Source organism: Lagenorhynchus albirostris, chromosome 5 (genome assembly GCF_949774975.1).
Source record: "Lagenorhynchus albirostris chromosome 5, mLagAlb1.1, whole genome shotgun sequence".
Lineage (NCBI taxonomy): Eukaryota > Metazoa > Chordata > Mammalia > Artiodactyla > Delphinidae > Lagenorhynchus > Lagenorhynchus albirostris.
In genome coordinates, this window is record NC_083099.1 from 61,484,120 (window position 1) to 61,508,851 (window position 24,732).

General features: G+C 35.3%; 1 protein-coding gene across 9 annotated transcripts in view; it reads left to right on the top strand.

Annotated features, from left to right (window-relative positions):
• ATP11B (ATPase phospholipid transporting 11B (putative)) overlaps window positions 1-24,732 on the top strand; it is a 134,084-nt gene that overhangs the window by 6,231 nt on the left and 103,121 nt on the right. For all 9 annotated transcript variants that reach the window (XR_009540683.1, XR_009540682.1, XM_060150073.1 and 6 more), the window contains exons 2-3: window positions 17,123-17,239; window positions 23,159-23,248. Coding sequence is in view for 7 of the 9 variants with exons in the window: in XM_060150073.1 (XP_060006056.1) it covers window positions 17,123-17,239; window positions 23,159-23,248 (207 nt within the window). In the remaining 2 variants the exon portion in view is untranslated. The remainder of the gene's footprint in view (window positions 1-17,122; window positions 17,240-23,158; window positions 23,249-24,732) is intronic.

Below are 24,732 nucleotides of genomic sequence, written 5' to 3' on the forward strand. Positions count from 1 at the left end.
AATTCCTTTTCTACACCAGGGTCATAAAGCTGTTTTTCTAGTGTTTTCTTCAAGTTGTCTAAAAATTTAGTTTTACAACATTTAGGTCTTTAATATACCTGGAATTTATTTTTGTGTATGGAATAAAGTAGGGAATTTGTTTTCTCCCACATAAGAAGTTATTTGTCTCAGTGCCATTCATTGAATGAGCCATCTTTTCCCCACTAGCCAGTGTTGTTTGCCTTCTCTGTCATATACCATCATTCTCTTTGTTTTGTGTTCTGTTTCTAGGTTCTCTATTGTGTTTCGTTCATGTATTGATCTGTTGGTGCACCAGTAAGGCACTATCTTAGTTATAGTGTTTTATGAGAAGTCTTGATATCTGGCCAGGCAGAACCCCCAATTCCTTTTTTTCCCCCAGAATTGCTTGGGATCTTTACTCTTCCATATGCTATTTTTTATAATCAGTTTGTCTAATTCTGTGGAAATCTTTCTAGGATTTTGATTTGCCTTGCATTGAATTCATTAAGTTTCTATTCATACTTTTTCCCTTCGATCATGTAGAAGCTATGGATTGTATTTTTATCCTTTTTTTTCCCTAGCTGTGCCTATATATTGAGCATCTCTATCCACCTACAAATAATATAGGGATTTAGAAGATGTTGACCTCAGTATTCCCTCTCACCTTCCACATTACTGTTACATAATAGTTTAGCTCTATTTTTTTCTTTTACCAACTTTCTTGAGATATAACTCACATACCGTACTGCGTAGAGTTGTGCAACCACCTCCACACTGTGATGTTTGGACATTTTCATACGCCCTGAAGGAGACTCCCTACCCACTAACTCTCATTCTCCATTCCCCCAAGCCGCTAGCCCCCAGCCGTAATCAATCACTAATCTACTTTCTGTGTCTGTAGACTTGCCTCCTCTAGACATTTCAGGTAAATGGCATCATACACTATGTGGTATTTTGTCACAGTCTTCTTTTCACCTAGTATAATGTTTTCAAGGTTCATTTGTGTTGTTGCATATATCAGTACTTCATTTCTTCTTAATATCAAATATTCCATTGTATAGATGTACCACATTTTGTGTATTCATTCATCAATTAATGGACATTTAGTTTGTTTCCACCTTTTGGCTATCAGAAATAATGATTCTTTGACCATTCATGTGCAGTTTGTGGATGTATATTTTCATTTCTCTTGGGTAAATGCCTAAGGAGTGGAAATTACTGGGTCATATGGTACCTCTCTTTTTTGAGGAATTGCCAAACTGTTTTCCAAAGTAACTGCACCGTTTTACATTTCCACCAGCAATTTATGAGGGTTCCAGTGTCTTCATATCCGTGCCAACACTTGTTTTTGCCTTTCTGATTGCAGTCATGGTTGTGAGTATAAATGGTAACTCATGATTGTGATTTATATTTCCCTAATGACTGATGGTTTCAAACATCTTTTCATGTCCCTGTTAACCAGTTTTTTTGTTTGTATTTTATGGGTTTGTTTGTTTGTTTTTTGGTGAAATGCTTACTCAGATCTTTTTGCCCGTATTTAAGTTGTCTTTTTTTTTTTTGAATTGTAAGAGTTCTTTATGTGTTCTGGATACAAGACCCTTATCAGGTATGTGATTTGCAAATATTTTCTTCCATAATGTGTGTTGTAGTTCTACTTCTTTTTAAACTCAAAACGTTCTCGTAACTTTTTTTTTTTTTTTTTTTTTTTTTTTTGCGGTACGCGGTCTTCTCACTGTTGTGGCCTCTCCCGTTGTGGAGCACAGGCTCCGGACGCGCAGGCTCAGCGGCCATGGCTCATGGGCCCAGCCGCTCCGCGGCATGTGGGATCTTCCTGGACCGGGGCACGAACCCGTGTCCCCTGCATCGGCAGGCGGACTCTCAACCACTGCGCCACCAGGGAAGCCCTCTCTTAACTTTTTAACTGTAACTCATTTTGATTGATTACAGTGATTTTTTTTAACTCACCATTATTTCTTGAATACCATCTCTTCCCTCTGTATTTACTTTTATTCTTGCTGAAATATACATCCTTTAGTTATTTTTAAGCAGGACTTCATGTGTGGTAAACTTTCTTAGTTTTTATGTCTTAAAATGTCTATTTCATAATTATTGAATACTAATTTAAGTAGATTCAGAATTCTAGATTAACAGTTACTTTCACTCAACATATTGAAGATACTACTTATTCTGTTGCTTTTGGACATTTATTGCTGGTGTAAAATATGCTTTTAATCTAATTGTCATTACTTTGCTGATACTCTCTTAAACGTTGTTTTTAAGATTGTCTCTTTGTCCTCGATATTTTGCAGTTTTTACTCTGCTGTATTCATCATGTTGTTTCATATGATTTTTGTTTTTCCTGCTCTACACTTGTGTGTATTTTAAATCTGAAAGCTGTCATTTCTACAGTTCAGAAAAATTTACAGTCTTTTTTTCCCTTTAAATATTGCTTCTCAGGCTTTAATTTTCTCATTCTCAAACTCTTGCTTGATATTAATCTGTGCTCTGGCTCTTAACTTCTTGTTCATATTTCTCATCTATTTTCTCTGTGCTGCTTTCAGTGTGAATTCCTTAGTTCTAGCTTCTAGTCATCAGTTCTTTCCATATCCAATCTAGAGTTCATCCTTGTCTTTTGAATTTTTAATTTAAATGACTTTTTTTTCCAGAATTTATTATTGGACCTCTTGGTTTCTGTCTGTTCTTGATGCATATTGGCCGATTTGTCTTGTAATATTTTGTTCTTTTTTTAAAAAAATATATTATTCTGTTACCTCTTTGGAGGTTTTAAACATGTTTAAAAGTACACAGCTTTTTTCAACCTCCTTTCAGTTGACCTGACTCTAGGACCCTGGTACAAAAGGGGATTGAACTTCAGGCTGCCTATTTCCAGACCCAGAGTCCCATAGGCTCAGCCCCTGATTACCGAAATGATTATCTTGCTTTAAGCCTAGCTAAGTCGTCTTAATTAAAGAAAAAAACATTTTTTGTCTGTCTTTGCTTTTGTGAAGTAAAAGGAGGAGTTCAAAGTATGTACTTTTCCAAGGTCAGTAACTAATTAGTGCCAGAGGCAGGACTTAACCCAGAGAGTTTTTCCAGAGAATTTAGCAGTGTGGAAGAGAATTAGCAGTAGCAGCAGTTTTCCCTATATATCTCTTTCCTAATCCTGCCATTTTAAATCTATCCAAGAGTGAGGCAAGAAGAATAAGTTAGGGAAAGAAATTTAGGCAGCAGTGGTACTCTGGAGATGGGGGTGACAGGTTTGTAGAGGAAAAGGAGAGAAGTGATCAAGGGTTCCTGTAGTTAGTCAGCTATGGCCATTTTCAAGTTGACATAATATTTTAGGTACCAGAAGAAGCTAGGCCTTGCTTGTACCTTAATATATATCTCCTCTTGAATATGTTATCTAATATCAAATGCAATACATTTAAATTGATTTTGAACAGCATGGCAAATTTTTTGAAAGATTTTCAGTTTTAAATTTCTTTTTTCATCTTAAACTTTAGGAACCACAAACTATTTTGAAGTTTGAGAAGTTTGTGATATTGAAATAGAAATTGGAAATGCTGAAGAGTTAAGATAGTTGTCTTTTTTTTAATTTAATTTTTTTTTTAATTTTTTAATTTAAAGCAGGGGCTTTCTCTAGTTGCAGCGAGCAGGGGCTACTCTTTGTTGTGGTGCGCGGACTTCTCATTGTGGTGGCTTCTCTCATTGCGGAGCACAGGCTCTAGGCGTGCAGGCTTCAGTAGTTGTGGCACGCGGACATTAGGGCACACAGGCTTCAGTAGTTGTGGTGTGCAGGCTGAGTAGTTGTGGCTCGTGGGCTCTAGAGCGCAGGCTCAGTAGTTGTGGTGCACGGGTTTAGCTGCTCTTGGACCAGGGCTCGAACCCGTGTCCCCTGCATTGGTGGGCAGATTCTCAACCACTGAGCCACCAGGGCAGTTCCTAGTTGTCCATTTTTATTAATAACTTTTATTACATCTGTAATGAAATTATGCCATACTTTATTTTTTATATTTAAAAATCGTTATTTAACTCTATTCAGAAGAATGTACTTGATAATTTTCTATAGAAAAAAAGTGAGTCATCTAATGACTTACTGCTATTTCAGTCAAAATTTTACTCATTTTACTTGATATTTGTTTCACTTTTTGTGCTTATTAAAAGGCTTTTTTTTTTTAATGAAGTTTTATTCAGGCCCTTACTTCTCATTTTGGTATTTCCACAGTACCAAGCATATTACCTAGCACATAGTCAATGTTCACAGTATTTGTAATGATTTTTAAAATCATACAAATCATAAATTATAGGGTAATTTAACAATAGGGTAATTTAATAAATGAAATAGTAAGTGGCTTGATATTTCATAATGGTCGAATATTTTTACTTAAATTGGTGCAGTGCCTAGCATAGTATCAAGCACATGTTCCTCAGTAAATACTTGTGTTACATATTGGTCTTTTAAGATTTTGCTTTGAAGAGTCTTTTGCAATGAGTGCAATTGATAGATAAAGCTTGAGTAGTATATAAGTCAGTTCAAGTCTTAATCACATTTTACCTAGGAAATTGTTTCTTCACTACTGCATTTCATGAACTACAAAACGAATATAGATATCCTTCCTTACCTCACTTCTCCACTATGCTCTTTAATATATTAGTTCAGAAAACTAACAAAGATGTGAGGATGGGCTTGATTTTTTTTTTTTTTTTTTTTTTTTTTTTTTTTTTTTACTACTGAAAGGCAAGGAAGTAGTTCTTAACCTTGTCTTTTCCTATTGAAAGTTTCTTTTAATTTATTTTATTATTTATTTTTGGCTGTGTTGGGTCTTTGTTGCTGCACACAGGCTTTCTCTAGTTGCGGCGAGCGGGGGACACTCTTCGTTGAGGTGTGCAGGCTTCTCATTGAGGTGGCCTCTCGTTGCAGAGCACAGGCTCTAGGAGCATGGACTTCAGTAGTTGTGGTGCACGGGCTTAGCTGCTCTGCTGCATGTGGTATCTTCCCGGACCAGGGCTGGAACCCCTGTCCCTTGCATTGGCAGGCAGACTCTCAATCACTGCGCCTCCAGGGAAGTCCCTCCTATTGAAATTTAAATACTGTGGAGGAACTGGCCTCTAACTTAGATGTGCAGACCTTCAGACTTTGTGTGTCCAACTCCTATGCAACATTAAAGGGAATTGATGCAGTGCTTACCTGTGAGTGTTGATCAACCTTTTTTCCATCGTATATTTGCAGAATTTAAAAAAAAGAAAGAAACTTAGGAATTTATTATGAGACAGGAAAAGTCAAAATTCTTAAATAATCAGAGATGCTTTTATCAATCTTTATATAGTCTCTTAGACCATGAGTTCCCTAATAAATGATGTTTCCTGTAGATGGAGATAAAGTTTTCAGTGGTCTATGGCAAAATGAAAAAAGCAAGGTCAGTGTAACACACACGTCTCTGTGTGTGTGTGTGTGTGTGTGTGTGTGTCTTTGTCTTTGCTTAAACTTATATATGTCCTTGTTTTTGAGGACTGTCATTTTAACTTTTAAAAAATTAACTTTTTATTTTAAAATAGTTTTAGATTTTCAGAAAGTTTGCAAAAATAATAGTGAATTCCTATACATTCTTCTCACCCACTTTCTCTTATTGTTAACATATTACTGTGCTACATTTGTTACACTAATAAACCAATATTAATACATTATTATTAAACCCTGTACTTTATTTCATATTTGTATATATTGCAAAATGATCACCACAGTAAGTCTTGTTAATATCCATCACCACCCAGTGTTACAGAATTTGTTTCCCTGTGATGAGAACTTTTTAAGATCTACACTCTTAGCAATTTTCACATATACAATACATACAGTATTATTAACTATAATTACCAGGCTGTACATTATATCCTATAATTTATTTATTTTATAACTAGAAGTTTGTACCTTTTGACTCCCTTCACCCAGTTCACCCACTCCCCAACCCCACCTCTGGCAACCACCAGTCTGTTCTCCATTATTTCTGTATCTATGAGCTTGGAGTTTTTTTTAGATTCCACATATAAGTGAGATCATACAGTATTTGTCTTTTCTCTTTCTGACTTATTTCACTTAGCATAACGCCCTCAAAGCCCATCCATGCTGCAGCAGATGGCAAGATTTCATTCTTTTTGATGGATGAATAATATTTTATAATTTTATATATATATATATACACACACCACATTTTCTTTATCCACTCATTTGTTGATAGACATTCAGTTTTTTCCCGTACCTTGGCTATTGTAAATAATGCCACAGTGAACATGGAGTGCATATATCTTTCAGATTAGTGTTTTTCATTTTCTTCAGATAAATACCCAGAAGTGGAATTGCTGGATCATATGGTAGTTCTATTTTTAATTTTTTGAGGAACCTCTGTACTGTTTTCCATAGTGGTTGTACCAGTTTACATCCTCACCAACACTTGTTATTTCTTGTCTTTTTGATAATAGCCATTCTAACGGGTGTGAGGTAATATCTCATTGTGGTTTTCACTAGTATTCTTTTTCTGGTTCAAAATCTCATCTGGGATGGGGCTTCCCTGGTGGCGCAGTGGTTGAGAGTCCGCCTGCCGAGGCAGGGGACACGGGTTCGTGCCCCGGTCCGGGAAGATCCCACATGCCACGGAGCGGCTGGGCTCGTGAGCCATGGCCGCTGAGCTTGCGCGTCCGGAGCCTGTGCTCCACAACGGGAGAGGCCACAACAGTGAGAGGCCCGCATATTGCAAAAAAAAAAATCTCATCTGGGATAACACGTTACATTTAGTCTTCATGTGTTCTTAGGCTCCACTGGGCTGTGATAGTTTCTCAGACTTATGAGAAGAACTAAGTCTTAGGTTGTTTTCCTTACTTTCTTTTTTATTAATATTCTTGCTTAGAAGAATTAGAAGTTGGCAAATTTATGTTAGTTTTCCAGTTAAAATTTTTTTTACTGTTCTGTGAAATCCAAAACTCTGTGAACCGTTGCCTTTGGTTATCAGAAATCAGTGTGATGACCATTAATAATTAGTGTCTCCAAGTTTCCTAATTATGTTTTTTTGTTATAAAAGAAATATCTATTAGTAATTTTTTAAAAAAGTGAATGTGAAGTTTAGAGTTAATTGAATCTTATAGGGAAGAATTGGTGATCTGATTTGTGGCGGCAGTCAGTTTCCATTAGATGTGAGTGTAGACAAAAAGCCATAGGAAGATAGGAAGTCTGTAAACACTGAGTAACTGAACTTAGTTACTCAGTTGATGACTGTATCAACTCATCATAAAGGTATTTCTTAAAATTACCAAAATAGAAAATTTAATAGTATATGATTTCAGCTTTCTTCATTTTTCATGTTCAAATTTTTAAATTCCATTTCGAATTAGAGATCCTGTCCATTTCCACAGTTAATGCTTTATACCTTGGCTCTTGATTGTTTTCTCTTCTTTTTCCTTGATCCTTCAGTGATTTTTCCTTCCCATAACTTTTTCTTCCTCTTTACCAGATTCTTCATTTCAAACATAAAAATAAGCTTATGTATTGCTTTTACTAAAAATGTTTCGCTTGATCCAGCTTTTCAGTTGTTAACCACTATCCCCACTTCCCCACCCTCCTCTCCATCCCCAGTCATTAATCCACTGTAGCCCTTTTAACTGTACTCAAACTGCGTTGGCAGAAGCCACTGATGATTTACGAATTGTTAAATTCAGTTGTCTTTTTTTCAGTTCTTATCTTCCTTTGCAGCATATGAAATAATTCCTTTTTGCAACTTCTTCCCAGGTTTCTGCCATACTACTCTTCTTGTTTTTCTTCTGCTCTGATGATCTTTTTTCCTTTTTGCTTATTCCTTTTCTGCCACATGTATCTTAAATGATAGCCCTCAGAATTCCATCTCCTACCCTTATTCTCTTCCTCTGTATTCTCTTAACAGGCAGTCTCATACATATCTTTGACGTTAACCACCATCATTATGCTTGCTGGCTTCCAATCTCAAGTCCAACCCTCTCCTAAACTCTACATAAAGTTGCTTAGTAGATATCCATGCTGGGTGTACCATATTCAAACCAGAAAATAATTCTAGTTTGATCTTAAATATGTGAGAGGAAATAGGAAATTAGGTGATATCTAAGAAATAAATTGTAGGGCCTAAAATACTAAGGTTTCATCATCTCCAAGTGGGCAAGGACTAAGTCACGTATTCCTTTTTATCATCAGTGGTCCTTAGTGCATTGAAAAGCACCTAGTTAAGTACTCAGTAAATACTCTTTGATTGGTTGTTAAAGTAAATTTTTTTCATTACGTGCCGGAAAATACCAAAAGGCAAGAATTTGCAGATCAGCAGTAGAATTTTAATAGTCATTATACAGGGTAAATGAATTGTTTGCCAAAAGAACTGAAAATATGCGAACATATTCTTTTGTGTTTTTTTAAAAATACATTTTCAGAATTATGTCAGTTTGACCCAGTGTTGCTGAATAATCATTTCCATGCTTAAAATTTATCAAATTTTCATAGCAATAGTTTAGGATTTGCTAAGTTCTTTTTTTTTAAATCTTATATAGACATGTTTTACTTTCTTCTGAAGCATGTTTCTCAGGTTCCCAGCATATAAAATTAGTAAAACAATTGTGTATCTTCCTTCCACCTTACTTTTTTTACCTTTTGTTTTAGTTCTTTTCTTAACTAAATAGGATTCACTCATTGTCTCTATTCTCTGACTTCAATATATTTTTATGTTGTTATTGTTTAGAATTTTTCTCCGTAACACCTAAGCCTGTTTAAATATGTACTTGGAAATATTTGTTGTAGTTTCCTAGTTTGAATACTGATATTCTGCTCATGGTATAAGCAGCAGCTTCTAACTTGAGGGGATTCTATTATAAACCCAAGATAGTACTTGTAATATTGGTTAGATTTTGGCCATAAAAGTACATAGTTTTCAATCCTGTTGGGCCCAGTGCCCCCTATTTCTAACAGATATTTCATAAATGTTCTTTCCATTTTTATCTTGAAATAAAATTTAAATATATAACCTGCTACATATATAACTTGATTTTTTAAAAAAAATCAACATTATAACCCTAGTTATGGAGGAAACTAGTATGAAGGAAAAATAAATACATTTATATTAAATAATATCTGTTTCAGTATGTAAGTACTCAATCGTAACTACACTAAAGGTAGTGAATAATAAAATGCTGTAATCAGTGTGACTTCATGGCTACTAGTGCAGACTGCTGAAAGTGTAGTGTATTGGTGACTCATATACAAGTGACATTTCCATTGGTGATGCAGTTTTCTGAAACAGTGAACACTCTGGGAAGTTCTGACAAAATGTTATCTTCCTTCATTTTACATGGTAGTTGCATTGCTGAAAAATTCACAAATCCGTGCAAAGCATTTTGTGTTTGTTTTTAAAGAGGAGGTTCATATTTTTCTAAAGAGATTTTTACGAATGTGAATATCAGGCAGGGCATTTGAAAGTTGTCTGGTTCACAGGACATTTCCTTGTTGTCAGGACTCTGATGTTCATTGAAGAATGTCTAATATCTCTGCCCCACCCATTCACCCACCTACTAAATGCCACTAGACATCCCCACCCCTCAAATCATTGTGAAAATCAGTCCCAACCTCATTTCTGAAAATGGTTTCTAGAAGTCTTCCTTCCTTTCCTTAGGCTCATTCCCCAAAAGGAGTTTTAACTCTGAGGCGTGTAATCTCTTAGCTCTAATTGAGAACCATTACATATAATTTCTCTCAATGAGAATAGGGAAACACAATTAAGCAACTGATCAGAAAACATAGGTGAGTAGAAAAGCCTGTAAAGCAAACTATATGGTCATTCAGAAATAGTATTTCAGTGATAGTGTTATTTTGGTTGATTTGCTAAATATTAATGCTTGGTATTCAATTGTAGCTATCTGGTAACAGGAACAGCATACAATTTCATTCAACATAAGAGCAAGAGTGTTACCAATTTTGAGAAACATTTAAAATGTTTATAATTATGGCAGGATGAAAGGTAGGATGTCTAGGTTGTGGAAAGTGAGACTGGTAGTAGGTACAAGATTGTTGGGTTTTGTTATTGCTGCTGCTGCTATTTATTTGGTTCCAGTTTGTTGGTTCAAGCATTCCTGAAAACAAGTTTCCTATATATAAAATTAACAGGACAATTGTGTATCTTCCTTCCACCCTACTTCTTTCTAACTTTTGTGTCAATTTTTGTCTCTATTCTTTGTCTTCAATATACTTTTCGCCATTTTATTAGTTTTTAAATTTTTATTTATTTTTAATTGAAGTATAGTTGATTTCAATATACTTTTTAATGTTATTGTTTAGAATTTTGTGGGTGTGTCTTTGTGATTGATATATATTTTAAAATATTACACTTTGAAGATATTTTGTAAGGGATGTGTTTTCTGTGTAAAGGATATTTGTCTCTGGCCTCAGAACTGTAACCCCATTGCTTCTGATATACTGAGGAGGACGTAGGAAGCCATCTTCGTTGCCGTTGTTGTTTATGATTGTGAGTGGAGAGGGAGAAGGCTTAAAAATGTTTGGGAAACCTTACTAGAAATTCCATTTTACTCTTCTGTCTCCAATCTGGATACCACAGGTAGAAGAGTTACTAGTTTCATTCCTTATCCAGCCGGTGTTAAACTGGCTAGGTAAACCAAAAAAATCAATTTAGGGTTCTTGGTTACAGAAACCTTAAATTCTCCCTTAGTGAAATCTGTGATTTTAAATTTGATCTAAACTAAGACTACCTCACACATTTATTTTTATCATAAATGTCTCTGTGATTTCAAATCACCAGTCTAGCAAATAAGAGACATTTACTGTCACAGTTGAATTATGGCCAGATAGGATTCTTGTAATCCAGAAAATCCATGGTAAAGTCCCAAATGGGTGAAATTGACATATTTTTAATTCTAGTAAGATATACTTAACATAAAATTTGCCATTTTAACCATTTCTAAATATACAGTTCAGTGGCATTAAGTACAGTCACACTGTTATGCAGCCATCAATCACGATTCACCATGTGTCTCCTGAACTGTTTGATCTTTCCAGACTGAAACTTTATACCCATTAAACACTAATGCCCTGTTCCTCTCCCCTCCCCAGCCCCCCTTGAATAAATGCCTGGCAAAGTACGAATTTGTCAACTCTTACTCCTTATATAAGAGGAATAAATTTAAAATTTCGTCCTTTTGTCACAGGCTTAATTTCACTTAGCATAATGTCTTTAGTGTTCATCCATGTTATAGCATGTGTCAAAATCTCCTTCCTTTTTAAGGCTGAATAATATCCCATTGTACACACCGCATTTTGTTTATCCATTCATCTGTCAATGGACACTTGGGTTGCTTCCACCTTTTGGCTATTGTGAATAATGCTGCCATGCACATGGGTTTACAAATATCTGTTCAAGTCTCTGCTTTCATTTCTTTTGAGTTTACACACAAAAGTGGAATTGTTGGATCATACAGTTATTCTGTGTTTACTTTTTTGAGGGGTCACCATATTATTTCCACAGGGGCTGCTAGAGGTGTATGTTGGAGTGAGAAATCAAGTTTGGGAGGTAATATAAGAGATGAGCTTCCTATAAGAGATGAACTTCCTGTAGTAAAGTATTTGCAGATGATTTAAGATGTTTGGAGTCAAAGATCACTCTAAATTTTGAACCCTGTAACTAGAAAGCCAGTTCCTACCCACCTCTGCAGTAAGCCAGAGTTCTTGGAAGCCCAGACTGGTCTGATAGATGGCAAACTACCTTAAATCCTAAAATGAAAATTATGTAACATGATACAAAAAGTTAAAATTAAATTGTGTTTAGATCATGGACATTTTAAGTTATTCCCTCTCACCTTGCTTTGGTCTCTTAACAGTGTAAAATTATCTTGTTCTTATAATACCTTCGTATAGATGTATTTTATTCAAAGTCTATATCCAGGAAACAGTAATTCACAATTAAGTTTGTAGATTTGGTAAAATACGTGAAATCATTCTTCCCCAGAAGTACTGTGTACATTGGAACACGTAGCCAACAAAAATCACTTTGTGTCATATAAAGTGTGTGACTGAAATAAAGCTTCTGTTCATTTATTTTAATAACAGTGCCATTGCAGTTTTGAATGCTTCTTTTTATGTTGTTTTTCATGGTTTTTGGTTTGTTTTGTAGCTTCTTTCTTTCTATTATGGAGGAAGTAGATCACACATAGGAATGATTAAATGTACAAATTTAATCACTGAACTCTAAAAATGTTTTCTTAGTTATGTTAAAGAAGTGTGGCAATATTTAATTATAGGACTGTAGTTTTAGTTTCTTCTTAGCTCTTATTTGTAATGCTCGTATTTTTCATAAAATCTTTGGGATTTTAAGAATAGTACAGAGGCTGGTATATTTGGTATGAAAATACAAAATGTTATGAGTCATTTCTAAGTACTGCTTTGTGCCAGAGACCAACATCTAAAAATTATAAGCTGTTTTCTGGTTTGGCTTCCCTAGGTTTCATCAGTTTACTGTTACAAAAGGAGTCTTTTTCAAATCAGTCCCTTGTGTTTTCAGTTCTTTCCTTGAATGCCATCATGGGAATTTTTTTCCACCTTAAATGCTCATCCACTTTTTTTTTTTAATTTCTTTTATTTATTTATTTTTGGCTGCATTGGGTCTTTGTTGCTGCGCTTGGGCTTTCTCTAGTTGCAGTGAGTGGGGGGCCAATTCCCCACCATGGCGCGCAGTCCTCTCATTGCGGTGACTTCTCTTGCTGCGGGGCATGGGCTCCAGGCACGGGGGCTTCAGTAGTTGTGGCTCGTGGGCTCCAGAACACACGCCCAGCAGCTGTCCTGCATGGGCCTAGTTGCTCCGCGGCATGTGAGATCCTCCCAGACCAGGGCGAACCCGTGTCCCCTGCATTGGCCAGCAGATTCCCAACCACTGCGCCACCAGGGAAGCCCAGATCCACTTTTTTTAAAAGTACCTGTGGTTTTTACATATGCTCATAAATCCAGACAGAAAAGAGGTTTTTAATTTCATACTTTTTTAGAGTTAATGAGAGTTGTTATTTTTAAATAGTTTAAATTTATGTGCTTCCAAAAGCCTATACAGTTGACCCTTGAACAACATGGGTTTGAACTGTGCAGGTCCCCCTATATGTGGATTTCTCAATAGTAAATACAACAGTACTATAGGGCTGAATCTGAGGATGCAGAGGGCCAACTCTGAAGTTATACTCAGATTTTTGACTGTGTGGAGGGTCGACTCCTCTAACCCTGGAGTTGTTCAAGGGTCAGCTGTACTTTTTAGCAGGCATTAAAATAAAATCAGGGTGGGGACTTCCCTGGTGGTCCAGTGGCTAAGACTCTGTGCTCCCAATGCAGGGGGTCCAGGTTTAATCTCAGTCAGAGAACTAGATCCCACATGCCGCAGCTAAGAGTTCGCATGCCGCAACTAAAGATCCTTGAATGCTGTAGCTAAGACCTGGTACAGCCAAATAAATAAATGTTAAAAAATAAAAATAAAACCAGGGTGGCTAGAATAGCATTAATGTATCTCAGTTCCTTTATCCAGGACAAGATGAAACCATAGAAGAAAGGAGCAAGCCATCCAGGGGTTCAGGGTGTGAATGGGTAGTCTGGGCTGAAAGTGTAATACATACCAGAGGTTTCTGAACCCTGATGTGTAGCCATAGCCTAGTGATTAGGGAGTTCGGATTGTGCAGTAGCATAGAATTGCTGATAATGCTTGTTAGAAATAGCATGAAACTATACTTGAACTTCACATTTATGGTATAATTATACAATTAATTTTGATAAACTCTGTTTGTTTTGATTCCTGTTAAACAAAGTAGAGGTGTTATTGAAGCAACAATTCTCTGTGTCATTTTTTTAAGTTCCTTTTTTTTTTTTTTCCAATTTAATTTTATTTTATTTTTTGGCCACACCACACGGCTTGTGGGATCTTAGTTCCCTAGCCAGGGATTGAACCCAGGCCCTTGGCAGTGAAAACACAGAGTCCTAACCACTGGACTGCCAGGGAATTCCCCTCTGTGTCATTTTTAAAATATGGAATATTGAGGTGGGGAACTGATTATAAAAGCAAGACCTTAGATAAGTGGTTCTAACTTTCTTTATGTCATCAGAATCTGAGGAAAACTATTCTGTCATCAGCAAAATGCATGTATGGGAGTTCCCTGGTGATCTAGTGGTTAGGATTTGGCCCTTTCACTGCTGTGACCCAGGTCCGGTCCCTGGTCAGGGAACTGAGATTCCACAAGCCGTGTGGCATGGCCAAAATTTAAAAAAAAAATTTTTAATGCACGGATATGCAAATTTGCGTACAATTTCAGAGATTCACAGACCTGCCCTAAGTCACTTTTCTCATTTTTGGACAGTTTTGTTCTTTTTAGTTCATGGCTAATTGAATTTGTGGCAAAGAAGTTGATGCTAATGAATTGAAGTTATAGCTTTAATTTCCATGAGAGACGCTTAGCTGTACTTATACCACAGTCACAAATATAAAATTTAACTATTTTGTGTGTGTAAAAAAATACCCACAGCCACATGTATATACATGCCATTGATTATAACATGATTGGATAAGGTCATTTTAATTAATCACTGGAAAAACAACTCAAAATACTTAAGTGGATGTTATAGCACCTTTGGGAATAAGGAAAAACATACTATCATTATTCTCCTTTTGGTATTGTCATCTTATTTTAAATTATGATTTCTTGGAATATGGCGATGCTGAATTTAAAATTCAATTTAATTTAAAACTGATTTTATTCTTGGAACATCTCAAAATATCTCCTTGAAATAATTGTAGAAATCTCAGGAGTTCCAAAACTTTAGTATGTGGTCACTGGTTCATCCAGGAGAGAGGGATAGAGAATGATGAGCATTTGCTTCCTGTAAAGTGCACGCATTTATGTATATAGTATATTAATTCTAGTAATGAATGAGAGGTTATAATGTAAACATCAGTATATTTTGGGGGAGGGCATTTGTTTTGTTTCTTTTTTTTTTAGAGATTTATTATTTTATTTATTTTTGGCTGCGTTGGATCTTTCATTGTGGTGCACGGGCTCTTCATTGCAGCACGGGCTTCTCTTTAGTTGTGCCATGCAGGGTTTTTTCTTCTCTGGTTGTGGCGCACAGGCTCCAAGGTATGTGGGCTCTGTAGTTGTGGCATGCGGGTTCCAGCGCGCGTGGGCTCTGTAGTTTGCGGCACACAGGCTCTCTAGTTGAGGCACGCAAGCTCAGTAGTTGTGGCACATGGGCTTAGCTGCCCTGCGACATGAGGGATGTTAGTTCCCTGACCAGGGAGTGAACCCATGTCCCCTGGATTGTAAGGCGGATTCTTTACCTCTGGACTACCAGGGAAGTCCCTGTTTTTTGTTTCTTAACTTTAGATGTACATAGTAATAATCTTGGTGGGATTTAGCAAAAAATAAAATAAAATTTTATATCAGTGGTTCTCAGTCTCAGTTGTCTTGACATCTTCTTAAAGATTTGTATACTCTTTCAAACCCTCAAGTTTACTTTATTTTTCTTTGTCTCAGAAGTTTACATGCATGGGGTATGACTTAGTGTTATGTTAACATGGTTACAGAGTGGATACAGAATAAATATGCTTCATGGAGTCTAATGCTTCCGTTACCTGTGTGTCCCTTTTGTTATTTTATGAACGTTACAGGCAAACTTCTGTGGACCATCTTTGAAAAACACATCCATAGACTACAGCAGTAGCATTCAAACTGTTTGTTCATTGATTTATTTATTGAGTTGGAGCATGTTATGATATGCTCGAGTATGTAACAAATCACATAATCCTTCATGGCTTAACATAGTGCTTAAACTCAGTAAATAGTTATTGATTGAATAAATGGTATATATCTTTTAAATGATTATGATATTCCAGATAGAGCAGTGAGTTCTGACTCTGATTTTGGAACCTGCCCTCTTTCTCCCATGAGTTGTGACAGGGCACAGTTGTGAAATGTTTAAGAGAAAATTTATGAGGAAAATAAACATGTGTGCCACATTTTATCCTTAAACTGATTTTGAAATCGGATACATAATGGCACATCAACAAAATGTGGTCATCACTTTAAGTAGCATAAACAAATAAAATAAAACTTCATTTTTTAATGGAGTATACAAATATATTTAATTTGCACAGTTCTGTATTAGCTGTTTCTAAGATCACAAAATAAATTGTTTAAAACCATGAATAACAGCAGTTGAAACCCATATATAGCACTTCTAATATTCTGATGTGCTAAACAAAACATCCCTCTAGGTAATATGGGAATTTCCACTATTTGTGTCTGTGCTTAGTGGAAATTTTACAGGGATGCCGATATCTATCAAAGGAGTCTTAAAGATTCACTTGCCCCTCTGGAAAAGAGTACAATGCTGTAGGAATAAAGTATCAGTATTCTTGTCACCAGGGCAAACTTTTCCACTAGAGATCATTCCTAAATGTACCTTAATTGAGGGTCTTCTAAATTTGAGGCCAGGATTATAGCATATATCCATATTTCAGGGAGTAGATTGATAATGTAACTAGCGCAAAGAAATGCTTGTATGGAATGGGCTATCCAATACATTTTATCTGGGCTATCCAATGCATTTTATGTCCTCTGGGAACAAAGCCCTTTGAAACCGAGTTGATCTGGGTGTAAAATAAAATGTAAGCCTTTGTCCTTAGATATGGTAGGTGCTGACTAGGCCTTAGCTACACAGGACTTCCATATCACTGGCTAGGAATCTATCCTAAGAGAAAAGCAAGGAACCCCAGGAATGAAAGGGAAGGAAAGAAGCCTTGTCTTCAAGTGCTTCTGTAGGTCTTCTTGTGGTAGCATTTCTGACAGTATGGACTATTTTTCATTACCAGAGGTTATTACCTAGTTAGTTTATATCTGAAGAAAATGTACCTGTTTACTTTGAAAGAAAAAAATATATGGCTTAACTCTTCTGATAATTAAATAGATTGAGCCTATATGCAGGTCAAGGCCAGTAATAATATGTGTAATATGATCAGTTAAATAGAACCAGCAGTAAAGAATCATAACAACTAACCTTGTTGTCCATTATTTTTCTTTTGCTTGGCCTTAGGGTTTTGACCCACCACATCAAAGTGACACAAGAACTATTTACATAGCCAACAGGTTTCCTCAGTATGGCCTTTACACACCTCAGAAATTTATAGATAACCGAATCATTTCATCTAAGGTAAGAATTAACACTTTTATTACTAAAACTGTGGGTTATGTACTATTTTGTTTTAAAAGGTGATTTGTTTGTATTTATATCCTTTAAAATTCAAGGAAATGGTGGTTGGTAGATTTATCTTAACAAAAATTGTGAACTGTAAAATAAAAAGTTTCTGGTTGCTAATATCAGGTGGCCAGTACGCCCAAAATTACCCTTAGTTGCAGTTAAACTAAGGAACTAATATTTATACCATGTGCCAGACACTGTATTAGGTACTTCTCATATTATTTAATTCTTAAAACAACTTTAAGATAGCTTTAACAAAGTGTTGTTATACTCATTTTATATCAGTTTTTTCAATTGAAGTGCAGGGAAGTAATTTACCCAGGGATGAGATCGGAGTTTGAACTCAGTTCTGTGTGACTTTAAAGCCTCACTTCCTCCAGTTTTATCATTCTTCTATAAACATTTTATAGTACCAAGGAACCACTTCACTTTTACATATTTTTCCTTGGTTCAGTTTTTCCTATGGCATTTTTAAGATGTCTTAGCATTATTCTATAATCTTCAATTTCAAAATAGACTATCTGATAGACTCTTCTCTCATGATGGAAATGTTTTCCATGCTGTCTAATATGATAGCCATTAGCCACATAGGGCTGTTTAGGCCTTGAAATGTGGTAATGTAACTGAGGGACTTAACTTTTAATTTAATTTTAATTTTTTTTTAATTGTCAGTAGCCACATGTGACTAGTGGCTACCTTATTGGACAGTGCAGTTATAGAGGATGTGAGTCAGAAACTGAGGGTAAGGTTCTCTCTGAGCATAGCTATTGCTTAATAGACCACCTTAAGAAGCATCTTTGTATTGCTCCTTCCCTCTCTTCCAGGGCGACTAATATTTTCTCTCTAATCCTGATCTCATTTTTCTTGAAGATGTTGTTTTAGGCCAATGGTTCCTTTTCCCTGTTCCTTTTTTCCAGGCTTTACATTATTTACATATGCAACACACGCATTACTGACATCTCATTTTGGACAGTGGTTCTAAAGCAGAGGGCAGGAAGGGGAAATATCAGAATCTAGGGTAATATAGGAGCTTTAGATTAATGATACAGTTCTTAGTAAGTGATGCAAGAAATAAAAGTCCTTCTTGAAAAAAGTTTTTAAAACACTGGGTATAATTTATATACAATAAAATTCACTAATTTTAAGTGTATAATTTGATAAGTTTTGACAAATGTGTAACATGTGACCGCTGTCATCAAGATACAGAATATATTTGTCACTCCAGAAAGTTAGTAACCAGTCCCCCTCCTCCTCACCTTTAGCACTAGCAGCTGATCTGCTTTCTTTAACTATAGTTTTGTCTTTTCCAGAATGTCATATGAATACAATCATACAGTAGGAGTCTTTTGTGTCTGACTTCTTTTCACTTAACACAGTACTCTTGAGATTCATCCTTGTTGTTGCAAGTATCAGTTTCATTAGTTCATTTCCTTTTTAGTGCATAGTTTAGCTGTCAGCCTAGGTTTGGATAGTTTATGTCCTGAATTTGGGTAATTTTCCTTGCATGGTTTCGCGATCAGTATTTTCCCATCAATTTCCAGCCACTTTTCTAGCCCTGAACTCTAAATCTCTGTGATATTTTGTTGATAAGGGGGTAGTTTTCCCCCACTGTTTGGCTGCTCTAGCTGTGAGAGTTGGATATTATCTCCAGACTAAGAAGCCATAGTTTATCATTCATATTCCTTCCATTTGTAATTTTTTTGAAATTAAACTCTCTTCCAGTTTCTGTCTATATTTTGGACATGTTCCAGAATTTTAAATAGTTTGTTTTAATCTAGTTTTCATAATTCTTATCTGCTAGGAGTTCACAGTCTGCCAATACTGGAAGCTGAGTGTCCTGGAGAACTTCTGAGATTAACTATCTTTATGACTTTTCATATGCAGCAGTATGAAGTTTAATGTTTTTGACCACAGTTTCAAAAATGTAGATATTTAAATAAACATTGCCCTTTTTTCACACATTTGGAGACTTTCTCATTATTCCCTTATTACTTCCTTATTATTCCATTACCACTTTTTTAAACTTCCAAACCAGATTACCTGCTATTCCATGAATTCATGTTGAACTTCCCTACCACTGTGCCTTTGCTATGATTTTGTATTGATAACTGCAGTTTTTTAAAAGTAGGTTATATGTTTTTGCAGAGAATGTATATTTCATGTTTTTGACCACAGTTTCAAGAATGTAGATATTTATATAGACAGTGTCTTTTTTTTTTCCTGACCACAAATGAGGCTGGCTTCTCACTGTTCCCTTTTTACTACCTTTCTACTCCCCTATTATTTCCCTAAACTCCTTTCAGACTGTATATCTTCTATACCACAAAGCCACGATCAACTTCCCTCCTCGCTGCCTTTGTTCATTCTGTCTTTCCTTCCTGAAATGTTCTCCCTCTGTTTGCCCCCTATTTTCAGCCTGCTGAGTGTTCCTCTCTTAAAGCCTGTGTCAAATGTGACCTCCTTCATTAAATTTTTCTTTCTAATTGACTTCTTGAATTGCCTTCCCATTGAATTCTTTGTCTATTCCTTCTTTTACTTTATCTTTGAATATAGCTATTGATATATTGTTCTTAATCTACTCTATTTAAATTAAACTTCTTCTCTTTATTCCTCTTATAGTGTGTCTTACACATTGTAGATGCATGATATGTCTTTAATTTAATTTGCTATAGTAACTTCCTTATCTTAAATTTAAATTTCCTTGCAATATACCCTGAGAAAACCATAATTCAAAAAGAGTCTTGTACCACAGTGTTCATTGCAGCTCTGTTTACACTAGCCAGGACATGGAAGCAACCTAAGTGTCCACTGACAGATGAATGGGTAAAGAAGATGTGGCACATATATACAGTGGAATATTACTCAGCCATAAAAAGAAACGAAATTGAGTTATTTGTAGTGAGGTGGATGGACCTAGAGTCTGTCATACAGAGTGAAGTAAGTCAGAGAAAAACAAATACTGTATGCTAACACATATATACGGAATCTAAAAAAAAATGTGGTTCTGAAGAACCTAGGGACAGGACAGGAATAAAGACGCAGACATAGAGAATGGACTTGTGGACACGGGGAGGGGGAAGGGTAAGCTGGGACGAAGTGAGAGAGTGGCATGGACATATATACTCTACCAAATGTAAAATAGATAGCTAATGGGAAGGAGCCACATAGCACATGGAGATCAGCTCTATGCTTTGTGTCCATCTAGAGGGGTGGGATAGGGAGGGTGGGAGGGAGACACAAGAGGGAGGGGATATGGGGATACATGTATATGTATAGCTGATTCACTTTGTTATACAGCAGAAACTAACACACTATTGTAAAGCAATTATACTCCAGTAAAGACGTTAAAAAAAAAATTTCCTTGCAGAAGGTTTAATTTTATAACCATGTTTTTGTTTTCTTACTAATGTCAGACCTTAGGAGGAAAAAAAGTCAATGATAAAGTTGTATACATAGCTATAGAGAAGGTATACTTCTAGTTCATTTTTCTTGACTGTTATTACATAATAATTAAAATAATTTTAAAGCATAATGAATTATTTTTCTTAGAAGTTTTTTCATGTGTCTTAATATTATTCTACTAGAGTGCCTCCTCTATGTGTGACAGGACAAATGCAGAATTTAGACTTATTCAATCTATTAATGTTTGTATTTCAGAAAACCCGAAAACAATAATTCCTAACATTTGTAAGCTAGCTTTCTTAAGAAATTTTTATGTATTCTCACTTTTTCCATTGTATTATTGAGCTAGCCAAAGAGAGCATCCTGAAACCAATTAATTTACTTTATTACCAACTTATATAGTTGCTCTTTTCAAGATTCTGAAAGATAAAATATATTGTCACTATTATATAGATTGATGTAAACATAGAACATCGTCAAGTTAATTCCTATAAAGTTTTATACATTTGATCTGGTGCTGAGGAAGTTGCATGGAAATACTATGACCCCTGTAGGGACAACTGCCTTTTTACCCCAGTGAAGATCAACTGGCAATGGTTTGACCCAGAATTACCACCTCATATGCACACATTGAGCACTGACTTCTTCTGGTTCCAGGAAGTCTCTACCTCTCTTCTCTCTAGAGCCTTGAACATAGTTCCCAATCCCAGATTCTAGAGCCACTGGTGCTACCACTACCACAGGTAAATATGTTTCAGGTATCCCAGATTAGAACTGAAAATATAATTTCACCTAAGAAAGGAAGGTGTTAGGAATTGTACTATTCTTTATATACCCTTGGGTCAAATAGGCTTTTGTGGGCTCTTCTGGGAACCTAACCGTATTTATAAAATTGTTCATATGTGAAAGGATGTTTGAGGTCTTAAAAAACTGATTAAGGGAATTTCCTGGCGGTCCAGTAGTTAGGATTCCTCTCTTACTGCCAAGGGCGCAGGTTCAATCCTAGTCAGGGAACTAAGATCCTGCAAGCCACAGAGTGCAGCCCAAAAAAAAAAAAAAAAAACTGATTAAGAAGCAAATTTCTGACGTACCAAAATTCAGAAATTAGAACTGTCTTTCATTGCACCAGAGAAAATCTTGAATTGGTCAGTGGTTGAATTGACCAATGATTATTGGTCAATAGTTGAATTGACCAATGGTAATTGGTCAATAGTTGAATTGACCAATGGTTATTGGTCAGTAGTTGAATTGACCAATGGTTATTGCCTGACATCAGGAGAATTATCTGGGAAAAAAATTCTTTTTCCAAGCATATTTATTTACTTATCTATTCTGCTAAAGTTTTGATCTCTAGCTGTGTGCTCTAGTGTAACTGCAATAGAGCAGTAAATAAAACAATGTCTCTAGGGATCTTAGATTCTACTGAGAGAATGGACATAGGGTAAAGTAACAGTGCTGTGAAGTGTTTCCCTGTTTCATGCATAAAGTTGTGTTGTGAATAGTGAGTGGCACAAGTAAAATTTGTACGATATTACCCTGCCCCCATAATATAGCATTATAGGCTTATAAACTGATGAATAATACAACAACAGACACACAGCAGTTAATATGAGCCAGGGTCTGTTGTAAGTGCTTCATAAATATATTAGCTCATTTAATTTTTATAACAACCCTATACAGTATGATTGTTGTTATTGTCCTCATTTTATAGAGGCACAAAGTGAAGTACAAAGAGATTAGGTCCAAGGTCACTAAATGACCTTGGATTAGGATTTAGGCCACAGCAGTTTAACCCTTTACCATCTATGTTCGTAACCATTATACTCTGCTGTCTTTAAAAATTGACACTGTGACAGACTTTCATATCCTTTATGAGATTTTCTTGATGGTTATACCAGTGATCACTTACCTAAAGTAATTTTTAATCTTTTTCACATTCTAGTTTATTTTTCCATATCCCATGCTTAATGGAATAACTGAAAAATTATACCATTGCCTCTGTTTCTGAATAAATAAAATATAAAATAAATATAATATAAATTTAATAAAATTTAAAATAAATTGAATCCAGTGTTAGCATTTCTATCAACTCTTAATTCATCTTCAGCATTAGGTTCAGTCTTGTGTAACCAAAATCAGTTATTAAAATATTATTTTAGATCTGCCATCTCCAACTTCTAAAAAACTAAGAATTTAATAGCAAAATTGATGGGTTCCAGTTTATCTCATTTTTAAAAATTATACTAAAATTGCCAATAAATAGTAAAAGGCAGAAAAAAATAGAATAAAAGCCCTGAAACTCTAAAAACCAGATAGTTTTTGTAGCATTGAGAGTTACATGAATTTGTCTAAGGGCTTAGTAAATCTGATACTACTTTTCTTGTTATTATATGTGTATAGTATATATTATTTTAAAATATTAACTTATTGATCTTTTTTTTTCTTTTTTTTTTCCTTTGTTTTTTTTAGTATACTGTGTGGAATTTTGTTCCAAAAAATTTATTTGAACAATTCAGAAGAGTGGCAAACTTTTATTTTCTTATTATATTTTTGGTTCAGGTAAGCTTTATCACTTCATAAATTGTTAAGTTTGTAGACATGGGTTCTAAAAATATATCTTCAGGGAAAAGTTATATTGCATTCTAAATCATTTGACTGTGGGACCATTTTTTTTTTTTGCAGAGCTTCCCCATTGTATTCACTGAATACAATGATTTAAACCACATCAAGATGTCTGAAAAATAGCCAGTGAATTTTAAGATTAATTGTATTTTGTTTTATCACTGATTGCTATGGTGCTGATAATCATAATCAAAGCCAAGAAAATAACATCATCCTTTCAGATGTTCTGCCTCGGACATAAATATTTTGGCTTTTAATATACAGCACATGTTTTTGGCACATTTCTGCCTATGGAACCATCTTTGTACAAAGTAAATCTTTCTTTGGCTTTTCTTTTTTTTAATTTAAATTTTACTTTTATTTAAAAATTTTTTTAATTATAATTTTTAAGAATCCCCGTGATTATTGATTTTTCTCCAGGAGACTGTTTTCTTAACCTAAATCTATGTTCATTATAAGCTATTTGACAGTTTCTTGATTTTCACATTGTGCTTTTTTTCCTAATGTCAAAATATCAAGAGAACAGCTTATGAAACTTGAGTATAAATCAGGATTTAAAATAAGTGTCATTTTCTTTTAAAGAGGTTATTCTTTTCTGATAATACCTTGGCAGTGTATTCCAGTGTGGCATTGAATTTTTGTATAAACTCTGAACTTTTCTCTCCATAGAACCTGGGCTTTCAAAAGAAAAAAACTTGTGAAGTAGTCACTGTAAAGCTTGAGGAAACTTTTTTTTTTAATTGCTTTGCTTCATGAACAGAAAAGGAACTTCTGATTTTTTTTCATCAGTAGAACTTCAGCTTGGTTTAGTTGGAAAAATGAGAAATTTATACTTACTATGTCCATGTAACATGCATTTGTGAAATTACTAGCTAAGATAAGGAATTCAGCTTGTGTGTGGAGTAGAACAAATTTAATTGGCCTACCCAGAGTAAAGGAATATTAATAAATCGTTAGACCCATGTTCTAAATAACCAGATATAATTACTACAAATATTTCTTTTCCAGCAGTTTATTGAAACCTCAGTTGTATGATTTAGATAATTGCAGCAGCATTTTCCAAGTTGTACCCTTCTGGCTCCGCTAGGTGTAACAAAATCACTTGTAGAAAGAAACCCTTTCCCTAGTCCCATTTCTTGTTTTCTCTCCCTAAGTGGTGAGTTTATGCTGGATCCCAGGGTAAAAACTGACAGACTTTACAGCGTTTCTCAGGATGGGCAAAGAAATGTGAACTGAGATTCTGAGCAGCTATAGCTCCCCTCCAAGGCAAATACCGAGGAAGACCTTAAGTACTCTGTGTTAAGAAAGCAGAGACTGAGTCCACCCTAGCAGTATTTGTGGGTATGCAATAGATTTAGGTATTCTGCTAACCCCATATAAAAGCCATCAAAGTGAACTTGTGAAACTGTGACCTAAACTAC